Source organism: Saccostrea cucullata, unplaced genomic scaffold (assembly GCF_032062105.1).
Source record: "Saccostrea cucullata isolate Sc308-1 unplaced genomic scaffold, CSIRO_AGI_Scuc_v1 ctg1066, whole genome shotgun sequence".
Lineage (NCBI taxonomy): Eukaryota > Metazoa > Mollusca > Bivalvia > Ostreida > Ostreidae > Saccostrea > Saccostrea cuccullata.
In genome coordinates, this window is record NW_026933978.1 from 90,904 (window position 1) to 113,928 (window position 23,025).

General features: G+C 31.0%; 1 protein-coding gene across 1 annotated transcript in view; it reads right to left on the reverse strand.

Annotated features, from left to right (window-relative positions):
• The window catches only part of LOC134239727 (uncharacterized), a gene marked incomplete at its 5' end in the record, with an annotated part of 42,845 nt that extends 20,139 nt beyond the window's left edge, over nt 1-22,706 (reverse strand). The window contains 43 exons of the mRNA XM_062721881.1: nt 117-198; nt 468-574; nt 724-813; nt 1,136-1,282; nt 1,678-1,849; nt 2,492-2,657; nt 3,195-3,395; nt 3,689-3,806; nt 4,135-4,241; nt 4,545-5,313; nt 5,560-5,625; nt 5,822-5,982; nt 6,247-6,432; nt 6,830-6,926; nt 7,199-7,257; nt 7,689-7,855; nt 8,088-8,149; nt 8,256-8,381; nt 8,890-8,962; nt 9,478-9,595; nt 9,890-9,995; nt 10,431-10,527; nt 10,846-10,901; nt 11,531-11,665; nt 11,812-11,932; nt 12,186-12,306; nt 12,475-12,554; nt 13,273-13,391; nt 13,743-13,801; nt 13,952-14,058; nt 14,509-14,648; nt 14,995-15,212; nt 15,547-15,741; nt 16,557-16,764; nt 17,004-17,150; nt 18,468-18,632; nt 18,837-19,103; nt 19,409-19,535; nt 19,829-19,992; nt 20,355-20,495; nt 21,048-21,201; nt 21,580-21,783; nt 22,630-22,706. Coding sequence (XP_062577865.1) covers nt 117-198; nt 468-574; nt 724-813; nt 1,136-1,282; nt 1,678-1,849; nt 2,492-2,657; nt 3,195-3,395; nt 3,689-3,806; nt 4,135-4,241; nt 4,545-5,313; nt 5,560-5,625; nt 5,822-5,982; nt 6,247-6,432; nt 6,830-6,926; nt 7,199-7,257; nt 7,689-7,855; nt 8,088-8,149; nt 8,256-8,381; nt 8,890-8,962; nt 9,478-9,595; nt 9,890-9,995; nt 10,431-10,527; nt 10,846-10,901; nt 11,531-11,665; nt 11,812-11,932; nt 12,186-12,306; nt 12,475-12,554; nt 13,273-13,391; nt 13,743-13,801; nt 13,952-14,058; nt 14,509-14,648; nt 14,995-15,212; nt 15,547-15,741; nt 16,557-16,764; nt 17,004-17,150; nt 18,468-18,632; nt 18,837-19,103; nt 19,409-19,535; nt 19,829-19,992; nt 20,355-20,495; nt 21,048-21,201; nt 21,580-21,783; nt 22,630-22,706 — 6,282 coding nt within the window. The remainder of the gene's footprint in view (nt 1-116; nt 199-467; nt 575-723; nt 814-1,135; nt 1,283-1,677; nt 1,850-2,491; nt 2,658-3,194; nt 3,396-3,688; nt 3,807-4,134; nt 4,242-4,544; nt 5,314-5,559; nt 5,626-5,821; nt 5,983-6,246; nt 6,433-6,829; nt 6,927-7,198; nt 7,258-7,688; nt 7,856-8,087; nt 8,150-8,255; nt 8,382-8,889; nt 8,963-9,477; nt 9,596-9,889; nt 9,996-10,430; nt 10,528-10,845; nt 10,902-11,530; nt 11,666-11,811; nt 11,933-12,185; nt 12,307-12,474; nt 12,555-13,272; nt 13,392-13,742; nt 13,802-13,951; nt 14,059-14,508; nt 14,649-14,994; nt 15,213-15,546; nt 15,742-16,556; nt 16,765-17,003; nt 17,151-18,467; nt 18,633-18,836; nt 19,104-19,408; nt 19,536-19,828; nt 19,993-20,354; nt 20,496-21,047; nt 21,202-21,579; nt 21,784-22,629) is intronic.
• Between the last annotated feature and the right edge of the window lie 319 nt (nt 22,707-23,025).

Here is a 23,025-nt window from a genome sequence, read left to right on the forward strand (position 1 = left end):
AGATCTAGCTGGGGAAAAACTTCAGTATTGCCATTATATTTATTAAAATTACTTGATAGCTGAATTCAACAAATTAAATCTTTTTCTTCTGTTATTAATGATAAATTAAAACGTACATCTTGTTCGTGGTAGATTCCTTCATCTCTTGCTATCTGCTCAACTTGACTCCAGTCCAAAATACTGCTATCTTTCCGCATTCTATAAAAAAGTATCAGTTTACAATAACTTCTTGTAAAGATAAAATATTAATTTCGCCAGATTTGTATAATTGAATCTTGAGTACAAATTTTTAAAATTCACAAATTTGGAAGCTCAAATTTTAATACTGTATCGTTTATTTTACTTTGAGGATGTTGGTCTTATAAACTTGCAAAACAAAAGTGTATGAAAATTGAATTTGAATTGCATCTAAATGGTATGGAAATACATGTAAATAAATTTCCTTATTTATTTACTTAACTACTTACTTTAACATTTTGTCTTCCAAGTTTAACCAGACTTGAGGGATTTTTTCTTCCAAATAAGGTTGCTGTAAAGTTATTTCTATCAACTGTTCCTCTAGTTCTTTTATGCCCTGCACAAAAGTAGAATGTAAAGAACGCTGTTTTAAAAATACTAAAGTTACATTCTGTTAACGTAGACAACTCTTAAAAGACGTTCATTATTGATTGATAAATTCATAAACTTGAATATTTTCGGATCTTTTTTGATGGTCCTACTTACCGTTCCTTGGATTGAGCTAACATAATGAAATCCCTGGATTTGAGGGTAAGAGTTCTTTATTACCTTCTCTTCAATTTCGGGTTTTGGAATCTATAATTTATATTTTTATAAATATTATTTTAAAATTCAAACCGTTACAACCATCAAATGACCACAGTTCATGTGTAATTCTGGACATATTTCAATTAAGACTCTTTAAAAAGAATCATTTCATGTAGAAAATGTACCGTTCAAAATTTAAAATATATGAAAATATATTACAAAATTTTAAACATTAAAATTGTTGCCATATTGATATTTTTTTTTGATTTCATATTACCATTTTTTAGCCCTTTAAGTTAATTAAAGACTGCTTCAGTGTTCCTAAATGAAAGGGGGTGTTTTGTTGGTTAACTTTCTCTATATACATCACCTGGTCTGCCTGTGTTCCTATGATAAGAACTGGTGCATCTGGAGCGTGACATGCTATAGAACTTAACCAGAAATCCAGACCAGCATGTTGAAATCCCATCCTCATGTTCCAGAGTAAGAGATAGACGGCTCGAGAGGTCAGGAAAAACTACAAAAAATTGAATTTCAATAAAAATGTAAACCCAATACCTGCACCTTCTTCAAGATGATAAAATAAAATTATTCATATATATGCTAAAACATTAGATCAAGCATATAGTTCATATATACCAAATTGCACAATTAGAAATCTAGTAATGTTTGGTCAATTATTTTAGTCTATATATTTTCTATAGCTAGCTTCTGAAGATATCATATTAATAAACTAGATGACTCGCGTTATTTGGTACACGCAAATAAAATTTTGAAGATAAGTTTTGACTCTGAATTTCCTTAAGGAAAATCTCAAACATTCTATCGTTGGGGAGAGTTCCTGTTAAAGAAAAATTCTTATATGTAATGGAATGAGCAAGTTATAGTCTATACCATTTAAAGATCGATTACCTGGTGAGTATTATAGTAGACAGACTGTCCAGCGAAATCCCAGGCTGAGTAGACGATCTCTCCTTTGTCTGGTACCTTGACTTTCCATGACTTGATGTCAATACCGTCAGTCAACAGAGCGTTTTGGGTACCGCTTGTTTTCTTGGAGGTACTGGTCAACGCTTTCAGTAAACTAAGAAAATAGTTAACATTTCATTTTTATGAAAAACATCTTTGAGAATATTCATTATTTTTTTTTCAAATTCTTAATAATACTCTGGGTTTGCTGCAATTATTTCTTAAACTACATATAGTATCCATTCGGCTTCCTATGAGATTGTAAACGCTAAGGATCATTTTCAGGTCCAATGACTCATTGATATTGATTTTTTTTCTACGGTTTTACGCATGTTCAATGATAGTTTTATCAAATTTTGCAAATAGAGGCAAGCTAAAATTGTACACATTTAAATTAAACATTTATTTTGCAAAATAACTATCTGATCAGATCAGAATTAATTTTTATAAAGAAGAAAAGGGTGACGTTGATAAGAACTAATTGCATGTTGGAAATGCAATGTACAGGAGGGCTTGTGTAACTCTAATTGTAAACTAGTGCATACTAGTATATCAGGTATATATTGGTTGTTTCTGAAGCTTAACAACTGTCGATGACATCATTATAATGGTATGCATTATGTATAGAAATTTTAAGCGATAGTGTTTAATTTTTGAAGATTAAGAAAATACCTTATAACAAGATTTTTGCCGCTGAAACATAACTGAAATATTGCCATATTGGCGTTCAACACAAAACAATCAATATTATATGTACCTGGTTTTACCGGCATCTCCCACCCCAACAAACATGAGTTTTGTTCTCCTGCAGGTGGTAAAACCGCCATCTAATCTCTTCAGGTAAGCCTTTACTGATTCAAAACCTCGACTCACCACCTCATGAGGAGGGGTTCTTAAGGAGGGGCAATGTTGCAGATTGATATCTGTAAATTGGAACAAAAACGACATGCAATTTTATTTAAATAATCTGTTATAATTTTGTAAGATGATATACCGTAAATCTGGAAATTTTAACGTCGATTTTATTTTGCGAATTCGGGAAAAAATGGTGTTGATTATTTTTTACGTTTCAAAATTTTGCGAATTACCACTCCTTTGTTTACAATTTCTTATTGGTAATTTATTTTTAAGAAAAATATTTTTGCGAATGCAAAGAACTCGCACATTTGCTAAAAATTTATCTACAGCAAAAATTTCCAGATTTACGGTACAACTTTCAAAGATGAAAATTTTTTGGCTACAGACATACAGTATACATGTATTGGCATGTGTACATGTATCTTACAAAATATGTTGAACATTAAGTTCAGCACTATGGGGTCTTCAAACGCTGTAATATTTTAACTATACATCTTTTGGGAAATTAGCATTTGAAAGACCTCTTAATCTCTTTAGGCAAAGATCTTCCATAAAGCATATAATTTTCATCATGCAAAATATATTATATAAAGGTGCCTTACTTTTAAGATTGATCATAAATCCTAATTTTGCTGACAATGTCTCCAATAAAGGGCAATGCTGGAGATCCACAACTTCGAGATGAGTTAAGGCCTTCAGATCTGATGGGATCAGAGTGATTCCCTGATATCCAAAATAGAGTTCCTTCAGTTGGGTCAATTTGAATATGACATCCGGCCAGCCTCCATATTTCTCATTGAATCCTACGTACAGACAGAATTGAAAGTAAGTTTATTATCATTTTTGATTAACACTCAAAACAACCATATAGTAAAAGCAAATGTAAAAAAATTGTACCAATTAAATGAATTTCGAAATTTGAAAGAATTGAAAGTAAGTGTTTATTATCATTTTTAATTAACACTCAAAACGACCATACAGTAAAAGCAAATGTAAGTAAATTGCACCAATTAAATGAATTTCGAAATTTGGCTTTCGTTGTTAGGATTAAATATTTTGCAGCATAATAAATTTAAATAATACTTCTGTCCCGTACCATCAGTTCCAAATCTAGGGAGAAGGAAGAAGAGCTTGAGGTTAAGCTGCGCAATCTCCGATACGTCCAAACTTCCTCTTCTTTTTCTGTCCACTTCGTCAAATAGAGCATCTACTTTCTATTTTGAGATAGAATGGATACTTATTAAATGTCTCGTATTTTTTTTTTACCAAAGGTACAGTGTTATTTTAAGACAATCAATTTGATTGCAAATTTGTTTACTCCAATAGATTTTTGATAAAGTTGAGTGAATTTTATAGATATTTTTTGCATAAGCCGAAGTAAACTTTATTATCAAAGTCGTTATTTTAACATGCCGATATCAAGGAAATCAAAGTTTTAAAGATATTTTGAAATTTAAATCTCAGTGAAGATTTGCAATTCACATTAAGTCAAGTAAAGATAATTTTCCTTATTTATTATAAAATCTCAAGATTCAAGCTTACCTCGGTGGTCAAAAAATTTACAATTGCTGGATTTTCTTTATGCCAAGCCTTGTATTGCTGTCTGGTTAAACTTTCTACTTCTCCATTGAAATTCATCAGTGGAAATCCTATAAAAATATTGCATTATAAAATATTCTTTTTGTCTCACTTAAATTAAATCTTTTAAACATGTTTTTTTCCATGCTTTCATTTGGGTACTTGAAAAAAATAAATCAAAATCGTTGAATTGCAGAAAAGTCAACTTGCCCTCACAAGGGGCAAAAAACCGTTAAGTTTATTATATTTATAAGAAAAATTCTTGGTATATATTTTATGAAGTAAAGTGTTCAAAAGAGTACAGGGATACGTATCAGTCAAAAATAGTTGACATAAAATTAGAATAACATGCAGTTTTTGGTGAAAAAATGTACCTTTTATGGAAAGTACCCTGAGCTTCTTCAACTCTTTTAAAGCGATAGGAAGCCTTTTTAGAGGATTATGATCAATACTTAGTTCTTCTAACAACGTCAAATTCTTGATATCGCTCGGTAATTCTTCCAACTTGATGTCATTCAGGATTAATTTTGTTAGCACATAGGGTTTTGAGAACCGCTGCATAATGTTCTTTATTTTTACCAAAGGAATTCCCTGGAAACGAGCCTCCTTAAGTTTCTCCGCTCGAAGAATGTCAGAAGGTAATTCTGTAACATTGACATTGCCGATATTGACGTATCTCAATTCCTTCAAGGTTCCACTGTTGCCGGGAAGAGGGTGTTTGTCTTTTAGAGAACACCTAGTTAGGGAGAAATTTTCTAAATTTGGCAGTTTCTCGAAAAAATCTCCAGGAAAGTTCACTTTTTTGGTAAGGCCCAAATCAATTGAATTGACGTTTTCCATATACGGCTGAAAAAAGTCATAAGTGATATCCAATTCACTTTCAAGATCATAGTCTGAAGTTGCCATGGAAAGTTTGTGAGCTTTACAGATACACAAAACACCTTCTTGAATAAGATTGTTTTGTTCGGTGATTGGATTTCCCTTGTATTTTATCAATGGTTGACATTGACCTTCAATAAGTTGGAGGATGGATTTTGTTCCTGAGACTGGATTGCTCTGGTTCTGAAGACCACCATACTGGGCTGCAAACAGGCTGCTTAAGGTAGCAAATTGGTGGACTACCTCAAACATCAAATGTTCAATCTGAAGAAAATTTTTTAAAAAACCAATAATTTTTAAGAATTAAAAAAAAAAACTTAATAAGAGAGCATATAATAAAAATCTCAAATCATGATCTGAAATTTATACATCCCAGACTCTTAATAGTTGCATACCTTAACCGTTTTAAGAATTATTTCATAATATTAAATAGAGATTCGAAAATTCAAAAGAAATATTTTTATAACATTATAAGTTTGACGAAGTCAGTATAAAATATAATTTCCATACCTCTGTTCTTGAAAATGTTTCAAGGTCCTTTTCAGGCAAAATGGATTGATGAGACGGAAGAAGAAGCTATAAATAGAAATTACCACAAATTCCAGCAGATATTTGTATTTCAAAAATTGAAATATTTCTTACTTGAAATGAATAATAAACTTTGTTTATCTGATATATTAGCTCCAAGATAGGAATCAAAGGCTTTTACAATAGTAACACGTTTTGGCCTATAGCAATGTCCTCAATGTTCTCTTTATTTATCCTATCTTACCTGCTTTGCTATGAGAGCTATATAAACCCATCCTTGAAATTTGCAAGCAAATGTGACATCAAGGGGAACGTTTGATTTTGGAGTCAAGGCATGCATATCCATGAAATGCAGGGGGTTTCTTAAATGAATCTTTTTCTGTTGTTGGTAGTTAAGCAGCTGATCTGCAAAATAAGTTTTACATGTAGTTTTCTATTATTATTTTAGTTTATCCATATTTTAATTTTATCATATTTATATTTTTTCTTATTTAAAACACATACTATAAAATTAATGATATCTTACTACAAAAGAAATATAACAAACCATTCGGTTTCTCAATATATGCAGTCATATGCTGTTTAAGATAGAATCGTAGGTTGATCTTGCTCTACGCATGTGTAAATTCGTGAGTGAATTTTTAATCTTTTCCACATTCTATACCAAACCTGCATAAAAACACAATCTGTGGACGTTTAGATCAACAAACATTCCCAAACTTGGATAAAGGAAAACATTCGTGTTCAGAGTTTTTGGTAGAAACGCAAATGTGTCCTCTACAGATCCATTGGCTCCATAGCCATCCAACCAACCAATCAAATTTCTGCTTTGCATCACCATCATCTGCTCCTGAACTGCAATTCGTTAAAAGCATTTATATAAACATGCTTTTAAAAAAATCCATTAAGTAGTTTATTTACATGTAGTAGTCATAACAATTCAATACATGGAAATTATAATATTTGTAAGAAACTAAATTCACAAAATTGTGCTTAAATGATGTACGTTGTGCATACAGAAAGAATATTGGTTTGATAATTTTCTTACATAATCTGCAATATGCATTGCGTTTTAAAGATTTTCTTCAGTAGGAAAAAAAAGAGATTGCGGTAAGCAATGTTGGCTTGTTTTGCATTTAATAATAAAAATTATAAAGAAATATACTATGAAAAGCCAACCTGATTTTACCAGTAAGTCTACTGATTTTACCTGTAAGTCTATTGATTTTACCTGTACGTTTATTGATTTTACCTGTAAGTCTATTGATATCAGTTAAACATGTGGCTGCTTGGTTCAGAAGTGTTGATATCCAATTACTGTCTGTTAATTTCAGGACATTCGCACACTCCTGGAGAAAAATAAATTAAAACATGTCAATTTCAGGACATTTGCACAACCCTAGAGAAAAAAAAATTAAAACATGTCGATTTCAGAACATTTCCACACTCCTAGAGAAAAACAAATTAATTTAAACATGTATTCAACATGCAATTGGAAAATAACAATCGCATCGAATTAGCGTATTTCAAAGTATAAACATTTCAAAAAAAATATAATGACTTAAAATATAGCTTGTCATCGTTTTAACACAATTAATGTTAATTAATGTTAATTAATTACCTCAGGCACAAGATAAGGAGGCGCATACACGAATGACTGGGAAAGGGACTTCTGAGAGGCTGACATGAAGGAAAAATCACATTAAAGTAAAGATGTAAAAGAAGTAAAAAAAATTAGAAAAATATTAGGCACAAAATCTATATGTTTAAAAACATAACGTCAAATATTGAAAAAAAAGAATAACCCCATTCTTATTAAATATGTTTATGTACATTACACTGTAATACTATAAAAATATTGCGCCGAAAATTGCACCTTTTTTGCATTACAGGATCTGTAGCGTTATGGTCAAAGACAAATAAATAAAACCGTAACGCTACAGATCTGCAGCTAAAACCAACACTTAACATTATTTTCTGTATAACAAACATGTATATCAATAAATCAAGGCCAGTACACTTTTCGTACATATTAACATTTTTGTAAAAAATAACTTGTATCTTTTATGTCACTTAAATGTAAAGCAAATTAACAGATCATGTGTACATACCATCATTTCTATACATTAAGACTGGATCGCCTTCTTTGTATCCCTTTACTTCCATTATACTGTGGTCCCCAGTGATGACCTCATTATCCCTGTCACCTTCTGGTGAATACTCCAACTGATATTTCCCTGAATGTTCCACTCCAATAATCACAGCTTCTGCTACAGAACTGTCCAAAGGAATTATAGTTTGTTTTTTTTTAAAAGTACCTTCCCAAAATTTCAAAAGGAAATAAATTCTTCATTTACCAAATTTAAACCAGATTTATCAGTACATGTATAACATGTGCATTTACATGTATATGCAAAATTATTAGGTCCGTCATGGATACGCAGGAAAAGGGAAAGTTTTTATTATATTTTGTAACATGTACTAAGAAATTGACCTGTATATTTTCTTACTTGTTTGGCAGAGCGATGAAGACTTTCATGCCTTTTTCAAGTTGTTCAGGAAAATTTAAACTCTGTAAAACAACACATATTTTATATATTAAATGTATATAATATTTCTCCACGATGTATTTATAATCAATACTTATTTATATTATTTATGTTATATTGTTAACTTACTGGGCACTTTGGGTATCTGATAGCGTACTGCCCATAGTCAAACGGTAGGGTAAGACAGTAGTTGTCTGGAGTTATCCAATATTGCTCAATCATTTCAGCGTTTTTGAAAATTTCGAGCACATAATCCTATATAAAATAGAAAAAATACAACGGTTATAAAAAAGCGGAACAAAACCCAATTACTTTCAGTTTTGAAATTCCAATGTTGTATTTTTTTATACAGATTATTTCACTAAATGTCATCATGATCATGTTAGTAATACTCAGTTTAATATTTTTACATGAAATTTAATAGCAAACACAAGTTTGCATTACCTCAAATTGAATGACACATATACATCTATAGCTACCAACGTTTGCCTTTTATAAAGAAGTATGTTTTTTTAAGACTTTCCTTAAACCATGAAATTGAACATTTATGTTTGTCACTTAAATCATTTAAAAAACAGTTAAACTGTCTTCAAAAAGTATCCTCAGTGTCCGTCTTTAATTGCCTGTTTAAGTTTTTTTTTTGTTTGACTTTTGTCTGTTTTGTTCTTTCTTGTGACATATAAAGTTGTGTGAACCCATTTGTGACATATCAAGTTGTGTGAGCCCATTTGCTGATCAAGCCAGAAAAAGTGTAAGGAAATACCTTTCTCTTTTCTCCTTTTACAACTCTGCTTAGCCCTCTGTTGTAATCTGTGTGTTTCATGATTGCACTTAGTCTAATAAAAATAAACAACAACAATATAGGTCGACCCACACCACTGAAATTCCATATATTTGAACAGACAAGAAGATATCTTTGCTGAGAATGTCCTTATGCCATTAATTATGTTGTAAACATATTAAGATTTGAAAATTACAAAAGAGGTATATATAATATTAAAATATATATATATATATAACTTGTTTCTAAAAATCTTTTTTTGAAAATCAAATTTAATAAATTGAAACATTGTTTTAGAAAATTACCAAACAATTGCTGGTTGGGCTCAGAATTGATATAACCAAAATTCTCTGCAGAGACGGTAGCTCTACTGGCTTGAACTTATATTCAATGTAAGAAATGGTGCATTTTGGTTTTGTGCCAGCAATTGAAAATGATCTTCGTTTTAGTCACTTTTTGTGTCGAAATTTTTTGCAAAAGTAGCAAATCCTAACAGGATTTCATAGAATGCTCAATGTAAGCAATCATTAATTGCAGCGTAATTCATCAAAATAAAAACTAGAATTGTACCTGTAGACATGGCATTTTCCTTTCAAAGACTTCTTTAAGTCTTCGTCAGGGTAGGTTTTATTTTTCTGTAGTTCTATCCACTCTATGGTGATATCAGATAACTTCGATATCTGTTGTTCTGTGAAAAAAAATTAAACGCTCTACATAAACATGTGTTAAAAGAGTTAAAAAAATATGAATATTTATTTCCTTTGACCCACAAAACTATTATAAGCCTCATAATTGTTTTTTTAAATATCAAAAATAAAATAATAAAAAAAATGCAATTGGATCTTCTATTCTTTTGTTAATATATTTCATTTTTTTATAGAGTCTGAGAGAGATAGAGAAAGAAGGTAAGAGAGGGGAGAGCAAGAAGTTTTAAGTGTATAAATGTACAGGCGTGTTTCAGACTTTTACAGTAGAACCTCACCTGCATGGCACATGATAACCTTTGTATCATTAGCCTCTATAATTCCTGTACTGCAGTCCTCTCCTCCGTCCGCGTCTCTGGCTTTGAATATCCTGGCTGGCTCAAACTAATAAATTCGTATTTTAAAATTTAAAAACGAATTTATATGGCATGCATCAATAATACATAATTATTATTCTTCAAAATAACTTAATGAGGTGATAAAAAAAAACTTTTTATAAATAAAATTCTTTTTAAGGCATGGGAAATAATTAAAACGCATTTAAACGATTTTTTTCGAGGAAAATCTTGTGCTAAAAGGCACAAGAATTTTAAATTTCTATATTGATTTTTAATTTGGGAGGGGGAAGGCATTTTTACAAACTGAAAATGTTTCTTTCATCCTTTTCCGTTTTGTTGAAATGCACTAGATAATTCACTTTTATAAAGATATTAATGAAAAGGTTTCTATGCATTTTTCTTTTAAATACATAATATCAGACATATTTGAAGTGTGATCAACTTAATGTAATTTACAATATTATATGCACATTATTATTACCTTATACCCAAGTGGCGTTTTAGTTGTGTTGTGCAAAATAATTTGCCCTGAACAAAGGGCATAGAAGAGCCTTGATAGAATGATTGTCTTAGGTGGGCTAAAACAAAAAAAACACTCATTTTTGAAATTAAGTTTACACATACAGCATCATTTTAAAGCTAAATATATTTATTCCAATTCACATTTTTAAGAAATATTATTAGAGTAAACAGGGTTAATAACGCCCCTTCTTGTTTGTGCTCATCAAGTTATCAATAATCTCATGCTGATGCAACACAGATAGACAAGAAGCAGATAATCAGCCATTAATGTATGTGAGCTACCAGGTATATAAAGATTGAATAAAACATTACAGTTTTTCTTTAGATTTTTAAAGTAGCCATTGCAGGCTTTTAGTAAAGCTCTTTATAATTACCTTATTATTAATCCTTCAACCTCTGTGAAGTCTATGCTTTTGGGGATTTCTTTTCTCTGAAACATGATCCAATACTACCATTTTTTTTTAATTTTATTTCAGTAACAGTATCATGCATATTATGTTTAAATCAAAGCTTTATTCAACATTTCAAACCGTATAAGTGGAAATTTTAGCGAGACACAAATTAAGGGATTTCCCCTTAAAACTGGTGTTTTTTTTTAACAAGAAGTAATTTTAGCAATTACAAAATGCTCACTTAAGAAGCTAGTACAAAGAAAACGCAATAAATATTTAGCAATATTCAATCTTAGAGATGTCAACTGCTCGCTGATAATTCCAAATTTAAATCTTCGCTAAAATTCTACTTAAACGGTTTCTAACGATTCTCTATATGGACAACAAAGCAATTAATAAGAGGTTTTATCTTAGGCCATCTTCAGAAGAATGTTTGCTTGCCCTCTCCCGAATCAGCTTAAGGGTTAAATATTAGGCCTGTAGCTCGGCGTGATTTTTTTTTCAGAAATTTTCAAAATATCGTGTTGCCTGGATAGGAAGAATAATTTATAAAAAAAAAAATAATAATATCGTATCCTAGAATGTTAAGAAAGTTTAAATCTAGGGAGGGGGCATTTTACTTCAAGGAAGAGGGTAACCAAACATTTTTTTTAAATGATGGTCTTACCGCATTTGGATCCAAAGGGGTCCAGGGCTCAATCTCTAGAAGCTTGACACACTCAAATTCAGAATGAAGGCCTATCATTGGATAAAAATCGGGTAGTTTTCCATTTCCTGGCACCGTCATTTTATGTACATGTACCTTAAAACATTGTGAAGTTTTAAAGAACCATGTCTATATCAGTTCTACGATATATTCGGACTTATTTGTGTCTTTGATAAGCAGTATCTTTTATGCACCTTTTCAATTTTATTGCTAAAAAGGCTAAAAAGTACTCAAAAACCGACCTCTTGATCATTCTTGAAAAACTTCAGTTCGCTACTCTTGACATCAAATTCCACTGCCATGACGTCTCCATCACTACATTTCTCAACTTTTGTCTGGGAACTCCCCTTTTCAATGAAGATTCTGCAATAGAAATGTATTAAATGATTTTGGATATGTTTATAAATTTAGAGATTTGTTTCACAAATATGCATGATATTTGTAAATAATTTTTACCAATAGTATAAAGTGAAAATTTCCATATCTAGAAACAAATGTTTAAAAAATCCATTGTTCATAAGAAAGATTTATTTTTGTCACATAATTTAAGAAAATAATAAGTGTTATTCTTAAACAAACCTTGACATTCTTGTTCAGAAATTTTTTAAATTCTTACCCTCCGTCGTCTGCATGGTATCCAAAAGATTTACTCTTCCATCCGGGCATATTATTACTAGCATACATTCTGGGACACATCCCTACTCCAATACAGTTCTTAGATCCGCCACAAAGAATCTCTGAAAAGTCAATGCTTTTTAATTGAGTGATCTTACACAAGTGCGCTATCTGGTTTCAATGATTTAAAGACCTATGCTCATGTGACAATACTCTCTTATATTTGAAACAAGAAGTTATTTCATTTCAAAATATTTTTTTCTGTATTCAAAAATTAGGTAAACTTTTACTTATGGAAAATCTTTTTAAGGCCTCCGAAAATGGCTTTGGTGCAACAAACTGAGCAACAGGTTTAGATCCAGTCTTGTAGCTGTTCAAGAGAAACAAAATAGTATTTCTATGGCAAAACAAAGTACGGATACTCTGGAGTTATTTTTTAGATAATGATAATTTTAAGGAAAGAAAAATTGTTAAGTTATATACGCTCCCAGCACAATACACTTTCATTAAATCATTCAGATTATCAGGTTACCATAATTTTATTCAAAACTGGTAGGGAAATTGCTCTTTTATTTAATATTTATAAGTCAAATTAAGTATAAATATGTTACTGTTTTGTTTATTGAAAAGAAATATATTGTCAATGCGTGCTTTCCAATTATATTCAAGATCTTCTCATTCAGTAGACGGACGGATTTTGCTTCATTTTGAGAATAATTTCTCATATCTGTCAAGTTTACAATACTGTTAAATCATTTATTTTCAGGGGGAATTTTCATTATTTTCGAGGTATGGAGACACTCTCGAATCTATATCGATCTCTAAATGTAAAGTTTCATAGGTATTACTACTCCATGTTTCTCCAACATCAAAATCAAATCCCTACGAACAAATATTTCTTTTTAAAAAAATGACCCCAGGAAAATAAATGATTCTACAGTATATCATAAAGCCACGAGGAATGGAAAAAAGTTGCTGTAAGTGTTAATATCTATAAGCTTTTTTTTCAAAACCATGTTTAACTGTATTACAACAAAAATATGTCTATTCAATTATTTTGTTGACTTTATAAATTTTTAATCCTTTACCAAACAACGCCTGCCTCCTGTAGAACCAGTGCTTCTTTACAGATATCCGTGTAATACTGAACAAATGCTGGTGTCACTCCTGCTGTATTGCTTTTATCTGCAGTGCTAGATATATATCCCTACAAAAGTTTGTAAACAATTAATAATTAAACTTAAGCAAGCATACATGTTACAAATAAAAAGAGAAAATTTGACTGTGAAAGATTACAGGACCAATTGGGAGTGTGAATTGTCCAAATATAAGATTTTTAAATACATTTATCTAAAAGTGCTAATGAAGAGTCTTTTGATGACGATTTTTAAAATTCATAGGTTATTCTATCATCGTTCAAGATATTCTGAAGAATCGTTTTATTTTCTAATATTAAACATGTAAAAAAAAAATGACGTTCATGACTGTAAAAAAATATATGCTTAAATTATCTGCACAGAAGAGAAAACATAAACCGAGATTCAGTAGGAGTTTTTACCTTTGGTGCTGAAAGTCGTATTTTCAGTCGATCACCCTCTCTTATACAAAGTCGTAAATCTAAAATATACATCAGGAATTTGGTGTTCAACTGTAGTATATTGTAAATATATCACATAACATGCAGCTCTATGGTGAAAAAATAAGATTTTTCTAATAACAAAATACTGTAGTCATAAAAGTAAATACTTTTTATCTATATTTAACTACCTTTGTTGTATTCCTGAGCTTGTCTGACGTCAGATAAACTAATTTTCCCGTCGCTGCTAAACGATCGAGATAGGCCTGGGGCAGCCATTATGGTACTTCTTTCAGAACTACAGGTTATTGTAAAAATATAACACAACATATATATTGCAAATTTACTTCTTGAATATTATATATTCAAAATCTTGAATATAGTACTTAATTTGAAAGGAAATCTATTTCCTTCTCTTTGTCTGAATCCTCCTAAGTTTTTTTTTAATGAATAATTAAATAAGGTGAAATTCAATTTTATATTGGTATATCAAAATTATATTTTACCTTATATAAAGATACGTAAAATTTCATTTTATCCAAAAACAGTCTGAGTATATCAATTATCAAATTGCATTCTTACTGATTAAATGACTATCTGGTGTCATTGATATTAATTAAGCCAGAGAGGTTTTTTTTAAAATAATTCTCTCCTTTTTAAAAATAATTTTATTTCTTGTAAATGTGAAAAAAAGAAAAAAAAATTAATACATCTATAGAAATTCTTCGTAAATTTCAAATAAATATACCTTAGACACATTGGAGGGCACATTCCAGATATCACATCAACCTCGATCTCATTAAAGGTCACTGGGTTCAAGGTCGCTCTGTAGATATCAGCGTTTGAGGTTATAGACATTGCCATTGGTCTTAATTCTGTCCTCAGATCCTATAGAAAGTCGAACTACATGTGCATGTGTATTGTATGAAATTCGTAACGTGAAATCATTTGTACTTACATAAGAATGAGTGTTAGTGTGAAATCAATATTTGATGGGAGGTTATCCAAGATTCAATAAAACGAAGCTATAAAAAGTTTATATATTAAAATCAATTGAGTGTTTTAAGCAAATTCCTTAAACCTTTTTCTCGCCAAAAGAGTAAAGACTTCACAGTATTTCTCATGCTAATTAATGCAAGAGAATCTTCACTGTATGTTTCATACTCTAAGATAATTTGAACATTAAATCCTTATTCAGAAATAATTATAAAGTATAAAGCTCTCAAGACAATACCCATAAACCTTTGGCACAGGTTACACATATCCCACAGTCCACACATCCAGGGGTAGTTGTCTTACACCCGCACTCCCTATGATCCGTGCCCATGATTCTGTTGTATGGACACTGTTCCCCTGACTCACAACATAAGTTACACAGAGTGCAAACCGACTGAATGTGGTCAGTGTCTGGAAGGGGACTCCAGTTATGGTTGCAGCCCAAAGAAGCATTCACTAGAAATGTAAAGAAATTGCAGCATATATAAATTGCAATAGCAAATGTCAAGAAGGTATTTTCGAGCTTAGCACTGGAAAATGTTATTTAAAAAAAAACGCTTCCCAAATGATATCAACAGCATAAATGAAACCAATAAACCAGATTTACTTAATGGCTCTACCTCATATTGACCGCATTCTAAACAAAGTTTTTTTTTTATTATTTTCTTTCCACAAGGCAATCTTTTAGCTCATTTGAAAAACAAATGCTTTAAAACGAAGCATATACACGTAACAAAACAATTAAAATTATTGGGGAAAATTAAAATACTATACCTTTTGTTCAACTTACCTGAATTAGGAGGGATATTCTGTGAGATAACTGCTACAATACCCTGCCTCTTGATAATACGATCTACGAGATCGGTCACAATAAAGAAGATATGCTTTGTGTATTCTCTGACGCTTTTCTCTGTATCTTCATTTACAGACTGCGTTCTCTTCTGTGGCAGAAAGCATCTACATTCAACCATCAGCATCTTGGTTCCTGTAAGTAAATTCCAGTGAAAACGATATATAATTATATGCAACAGTTAATCGTATAATCTCAAAATTCAAGTTAGGTTTCCAAACTATCATTTATTCATCAATAATGAGCTTTATAAATTGTTCACACATTCGCTTTGCTGATATTAGCATGCATATTTTTTTCTTTGATATACTATGGTCAGAATTAAGGATAGATGGATTTTAAGCTTTGTTTCTTATTTAGTAAAGACAATTCGTATTCAGTAAAATGACATAAGCGCGTAAATATATAATTAACGAACATTTTACAAGGTCAAGTCCAATACAAATTAGAAGCAGGACAAGCACAAATCTACGAAAAAATCAGAGGTGAGATCAGGTGCCATATTATACAGTATCATGCTTAGTTTATCTTGAATCTGATTTGTCGAGAAACATTCGTTGAAAATACTATTACCCGCTGAATAATAAAGCCACGCCTTCCAGTGTATCAAGAGTCAAGCTTGTTTTACAATGAGTTTTATTCCAAAAACACAATGACTGCGCAGAATTCATCCACACACGGTTAACTGTTTAACAATCAGTATAATATAATTGATATTGCATGTATCTATAGCTGAGTATAACATTGAAAAATTTCAATCCAAGAAAACTCTAATTAACTGAGGTGCATCCGACGTTGACAATGGTTTTCGAGATGTAAAACTTCTAAATGCACTCAACTACACTCAATATTTATATAATATTACCTATCTTTTAGTGCTATTAATTTTGTCAACTCTAATGTTTTTTTTAAAGATCCAGTACTTAGAATAATAAACAGAAAAGCAATACCATTTGTTGTTTCCTCTCTAACAATGACTTGGACAGCACCAAACAGGAATACTCCTCCTTCCTGTGAAAGGATTATGGGACGGCCGTAGCCAACAGTGGCAGCTAACACGAGGGGAAACAACTGGTGTGGATAAAAGGCAGGGAAACTGTATGTACTCTGGATCAGTATACAGTCTTTTACAGCTTTCTCCCTCGCTATAAATTCTCTCTGAAAGATGTTTTAAATTGTTATATGCAGAAACACTTATTTTTTAAACAAAACGAAACAATATTGTTTTGTAATCTATTGATTGTATATTGTTTAACACTTGATGTTTTTTTTATACCATATAAATTTAATTCCATCATATTACTTGCAAATTTTTTATCTCTACATCAAACTTCTATTGCTTATTGTTTACATTTTTATGTTGCATTAAAATAGGTGTGCATTGATATCTCACTTACAAATGTGAATTTGGGTGGATCTAAATTTCTCAAGAGTGCAAAGACCAATTTCTCATCTTTAATGCTAGTTCTCAACGTCACAGGAACTTTCATTAGACCTAAGTAATTCTGTAGGAAGATCAATATCAACTTCTCTTTTTCCTCATCCTGTAAAGAAACAATTTCTGTTCATCATATTTGTCATATCCAGAGAATATGTTTTATTACATCAATACATTTTAATGGCAAGTACGGTTTCATTCTTAAACTTACATTTCATCGGTAAAAGTAATCGTTTTAATTCATTATTATGCCAATTGAATAATTATTTTATTTTAAAAGTCGTTGGCACATTTAAGTTATCCTTTCCATACAGAACAAATACAGGGTCTAAAAATGCAAATAATACTATGTACGAGGGTTGTCCCAAAAAGTCGTAGACAGAGAAAACAGTTTAGTTTCTCATTGCTTAATAAAATTTCTTTCCTTGTCAAAGCTGAAAGTAATATTTTATGATCATGCATTTCAAGTTTCATGATGATATCACATCTAATAAGAAAATTATGTAAAAATGAAGAAAGAATGTAAGTGTACATCGCGCACGAAAGCAAACGTGAATTACGTCTCTTATAACGTCATGATCTCTTTGTCTGCTTCACTCGCATCTACTAACATTCAATATATATTTTTTAAAGTGATAGTCCTCTCTTGACTAGGAGACTTATTTAAATTCACTTCTGTCCGTTTGTTATTTTTAAGCAGATTCAAATTTCAGTAGAAATTTAGTCGAACGACCGCCTTATATTGTAGGCAGGAAAGAATACACATTGTTTGACGTCGTTCGCGTCCAGATTGTTTCCAATTGTCTGTGTTTAACAAACATTAGTCTACTTCTTACCTGCCGTAACTATTTTCGGTAGAGAGGAAAAAACTCTCATTGAATATCGTGCCATTTGAAAATAACCTCCCTATTAAAATCTGCTGGTGTGTAATGTCACTTCTGTACATTTTTTCGTCATCCTCAATTCCAACGATACTGTGAAAGCTATTTATTTAAAGCTAATTATATGAAATTTTGACATATTATTAAGATTTTGACTCTGACTTCAGTGGTGTAAATTCAGTGTATAACATAGTTCTAAAGGAATAAAAGCAAATGTAATAGTTATACGCGTAAATTATTCCGAATTTTGTTCGTGCGCCGACAGGCCTTATCGGCCTTCATATAAATCGTCCTAATATCATTAATATGAAAGACATAAATTTAAAAATTTAAAAATATATTATGTCTATGCAAAATTTGGTTAGTGTTAGTTGCACGTTAAAAAAAAATATAAACATTGTCTACGACTTTTTGGGACAACCCTCGTACATGTATAACATCGTGAAACAAACATAGAATAAAAAATTAAAAGACAAAGAGTCTTTTAATTGCCTCATTGATTTATATTATATCCCTTTATTATTAGTTTTTAGAAAGCGTACCTTCATGTCAGCTTTCCAAACGATGGACTTTTCTCCAAATGCTGTGATTCCTGTCTTTAGATTTTCAATTTTAGAAAAATTGATGAGTGACTCGACAGATTTCGCTGCAAACTCCAGGTCTACTGCCAACAGGCCACAATCGGTTTGTACACATATCAGATGTCCCTAAATACATAAAATGTAAGTCAGTAGTTCTTACTTAGATTTCTCTAAAGGAAGTACAGTATTCAAAATTACGACTTATACATTGAATTTAATTATACTGTATTGTAATTCAAAGATAAGTGTAATTATGTATGACAACATACACTGAAAATAAATAACAGTACCACATATACATATCATTTAAAAAAATATATAGCTATTTACCTGATGAAACATTCGTTCTACCAACTGCAGGAACATTTCTCCTGTCAAATAAGTTGGTGAAACATTTTTAATTCTCTCGTACAGAGTCGGACAGGAATGATCTTCAGACGTGCCATCCACAACTTGACAAATACCCCGAGATTTCAGTTCTTTTCTTGTACTCTCCACAACCTTAAGAAGAGTCTGTGGAAGTGAGTATATTGGCATCTGAAGGTCCGAATGAGACAGGAATTGGTTCAAAATGGTCTTCTTCATAGCTTCAACCCCCTATAAAGAAAGTAATAAAAAGGAATAAAGTTTTTCTGGAATGGATGTAACTTTAAGGAAATACACTTGAGCAGATCTAGAGTTATATTAAATAAAACAGTACATTTTGAACTAGTTTACAGTAAAATCGTCACCTATTTTAATTTTCTCAAAAAATAGTTAGACTACTGTTTATTTGAGTAGCAGTCCTTTAAATCAAAACAAGTCTCTTTGAAAAAGTACAAAGGGAATGGTTCATCTTTTTCATCTCTCAAAATAATAAAGAATATTTCTTTTGTTCATGTGTAAAGTCCAGAATAATGTACCTCTTTAGTAGACAATTTCAGAGACAAGAATTTAACCCTTTCGGGAGACTTGGAGAGGCGGTCAATGTTCTCCAATGCTCTATGTAGTTCTGACAACCTCTGCTGGTGCGCAAAACTTCCTACGTCTCTGTAAGATACAAAAACAATCATCATTGAAACAATTAATCATGGAGAACAAGAAAAATTTAAGTTACATTTAAACAAGTGGTTATTTGTTGAACATGTATTTATGTTAAGGGGTCGAAAGATGGTAAAAATTTTGCTTTCAATTAATGTTTAACAAAAGACTTCTGCTACGAAACAAACATGTTTTGGCCAAGTGAAAATGGGATAAGAAAAGACCAAAAAATGTAAAAGTTGAATTTATATAGCCATACATTTTTAATTTCACTTCATTTTCCATTTATCTATGTAAATTACACTAACCCCTCCAGTCTTTTCATGCTTTCTTTTAATGTTTGTATACAGGGCAGTTTGTCATGAGACATCTTGTTTTTGAGGGCTGAAGCGTTTCCACCACCAGACACATCCACTACGGAAAACTCACAGCCAGAAAACCTCGAAACACCAGAGGGCAAGTTCTTCTACAATATGAAACCAATAATTTTTAAGGACACTTGAAATTACTTTTTTTTTCTTTCACAATGTGTTTCTGTATTCGTGCACTAACAATCTTTTCATTTAGATGTCAAAGGTTTTTAACCCTTACCATACATCAAATTATGATACATTTTGAATAATATCTCTCTCAGTGTTTTTTAATCTAAAGTGGGAAAGAGGTTAGAATTTCTGACACATGTACAAAATAATTAGACCAACCCTTTGGCAACTTAACAACAAAATGAAATATTCTAAGGTCAAGAATTCAAAATCTTCCACCATGAGGGCATAAAATCTGATGGCAAAAAGAAAAAAAAACATAATTATTAATTTTATTTAGAATTACCTGGTCTTTTGGTTGAAATTCAGTCTTATTCCAATCTGTATCGGCGGTGAATCCACGGACTCTAAGAACGGCCGAATTTGAAGTTTGAAGGAAAAATGGGAATAAATGATCGGACCTGTACGGTAATTTCTGCCTATGAATCTGCAAAATAATTAACAAATATAATGAGTTTGTTTGTTGTATAATTTTCACTCACTTACCACTTGTAAACAATTTGTAGGCTTATCAAATGAAAGAGTATGTGATGCCTTGAAAATATGGTAGGACAAAATATGAAGAAAAAACAATCAGTAATAAAGCTGAAATGTTCACAGAAGCAATAAATATTGAAATACGAACAAATACGGATATCATGAGACTTCAGAATAATGAAGCACTTTTTATTTATCACAATTTTTTCAGTCATATCAGTTGCTTATATAATGATTAAACTTTGGTACTGATCTTTCTAAATAATATTTTAAAAACAAGAAATATTTTTCTCATCATATCAGTCAGGTTATGACGTCATTGTATTTAAGTGATATGACTCTCATACAATGGTCGACATAGTTTAAAATAATTTTTAATTCCCCTAAAATGAAATAACGTTCCCTTCATTTTGATGTAACTTCCAGATCATCTCCAAAATAATTCCAATATTCGAGATATAATTTGTGGAAACTGATGATTAGTTAAATATATGTATCTTACCTCTTTACAATTGATGGTGAAGAAAACCTCCACTTCAGAATTTTCGACAAGTCTTCCATCATCTCCAAATTTCCCTTCCAAGCCGCATCCAACTACATCACCGGTCTCGAGTTTCAAAGAATCCAAAGACTTTTGGGCATCCATATGGAACACCCTAAAAGACGAATATTCTTAATATCTAAATAACATGTTCCTTGTAATATATAGGATAAACAAATCAGGAACAATATATTCGTATCATCTCCGTCAACGCGCTCTCTTTCTCTCTTTTTAACCTTTTTTCCTTGATTTTAATCACCCTGTTATTAGTATCAATTGTACATTACGATTAGATTTTCATGTCAGGAAAATCAAATATATGTTTGGATTTATCATTCTTTAAAAATTGATATTGTATTAAAAAAAAAAAAAAAAAATTAGGTACATACATTATTGCACTTTTATTTTATATATTCGTAAATAATCTTATTTACATACATGAATGAACAAGTTTTCAAAAATTACAAGAACTTACATTTCAAATAAAACTTACTTTCCATTTCCAGCTGTGTTAATTGTGTAGAACATAATTTCATATCTCGACTTCCCTATGGTTTCTGAATTGTCTGGCATGTTATGTGTAAGGCCAAGTCCGATTTCTCCGTCTGTTCCACTGGCAACGATCTCCATCTCAAAGTAGGTCAACTGGGGATTAATTGGTGTTCTGGAGACCATATACGGACTCTTCCCATCATGTCTGTATGAAAAAATTCGTTGTTTTATTGAAAATTCATTTATATAATCTATTTTGCCTACCTGATCAAAACATGGCACGTACAAGATCATTTCTCTGGAGGTCAAAAAAGAGTAGGCTACTGGGGGGCGCAAGAGAAACTAAAAACTTTATTTAAAAAAAAAACGATTATTTAAACTGATAGTCCGCTGAAACATGGTTGAAAAATTGCCGACTCGGCGTTAAACAATATACAATCAATCAATCAAAACATTGGAGTCAGTTTTTATGACGGGTCACCGGGGTTCGCATATTCCTCATAACCACCTGATCCCACCTCCTCTGGAATATCCTAGGATCTCTCTTTTATGCTATCGCCCCATATTTGTTTTGTCTTTAGATTTTTTGATTGGAGTTCAAGTTTTTTTTAATCAAATTCATCTTACTAATGTATTAGTTTATTTAAAATACGTTAAAATTACAGTTTGAATTTTAGAGTCCTTTAATTAGATACCGCTAACGGTACATTGTTGATCTATGATTGTACATGTAGTGATATCATTTACTTTCAAGTAACAAGGTAAATAAACAATTGTTTAATGGTAGCTTTTCTGGGTTTTTTTAACGAAATGCCACAACTTTTTACATTATGTTCATTACTTCCTTTATTGAAAATTAAACAGGCAAGCAAGCTCGTCAGATAAAGATATAATATTGAAAATAGAAAATGCTGTTCAACCAACATAACCAGGTAAACAAAATTCAGAGTTATATCTACCAAATACTAGAAATATGTTCCAGTTCACTCGACAATACATTTATTTGTACGGTTTACATGCTATTGTAAATGTAACTTTAAGTATGTCTTACTTATTCAGAAGAACTCCATCATCGTAAATCTGCAATCCTCTTTGTATTGCTGGAATGATTTTGTTTAACTCTGTCACCTACAGTATAATAATCAATTGAAATTATAATGATGAACCATTATTTATATCCTGTTTATTACGTTTATACAGTCATATAATGTAGTTTCATCGCAAAAATATGCATTTGAAAGTTCAAATCAATGATGGAACGACAAATTAAATCCAGGTCATATCAAAGTTTACTTTATCTCAAACAACAAATTTTTCTGCGACTTTTTTTTTTTCATTGATTGATGCTACTTTAACCAATCACATTTAAAATTGTGGAAATATTTCAATAAGGCATTGATTTGCCTAGGTAAAATTATCAGGTATTAAAAGTACCATAATCTTTATT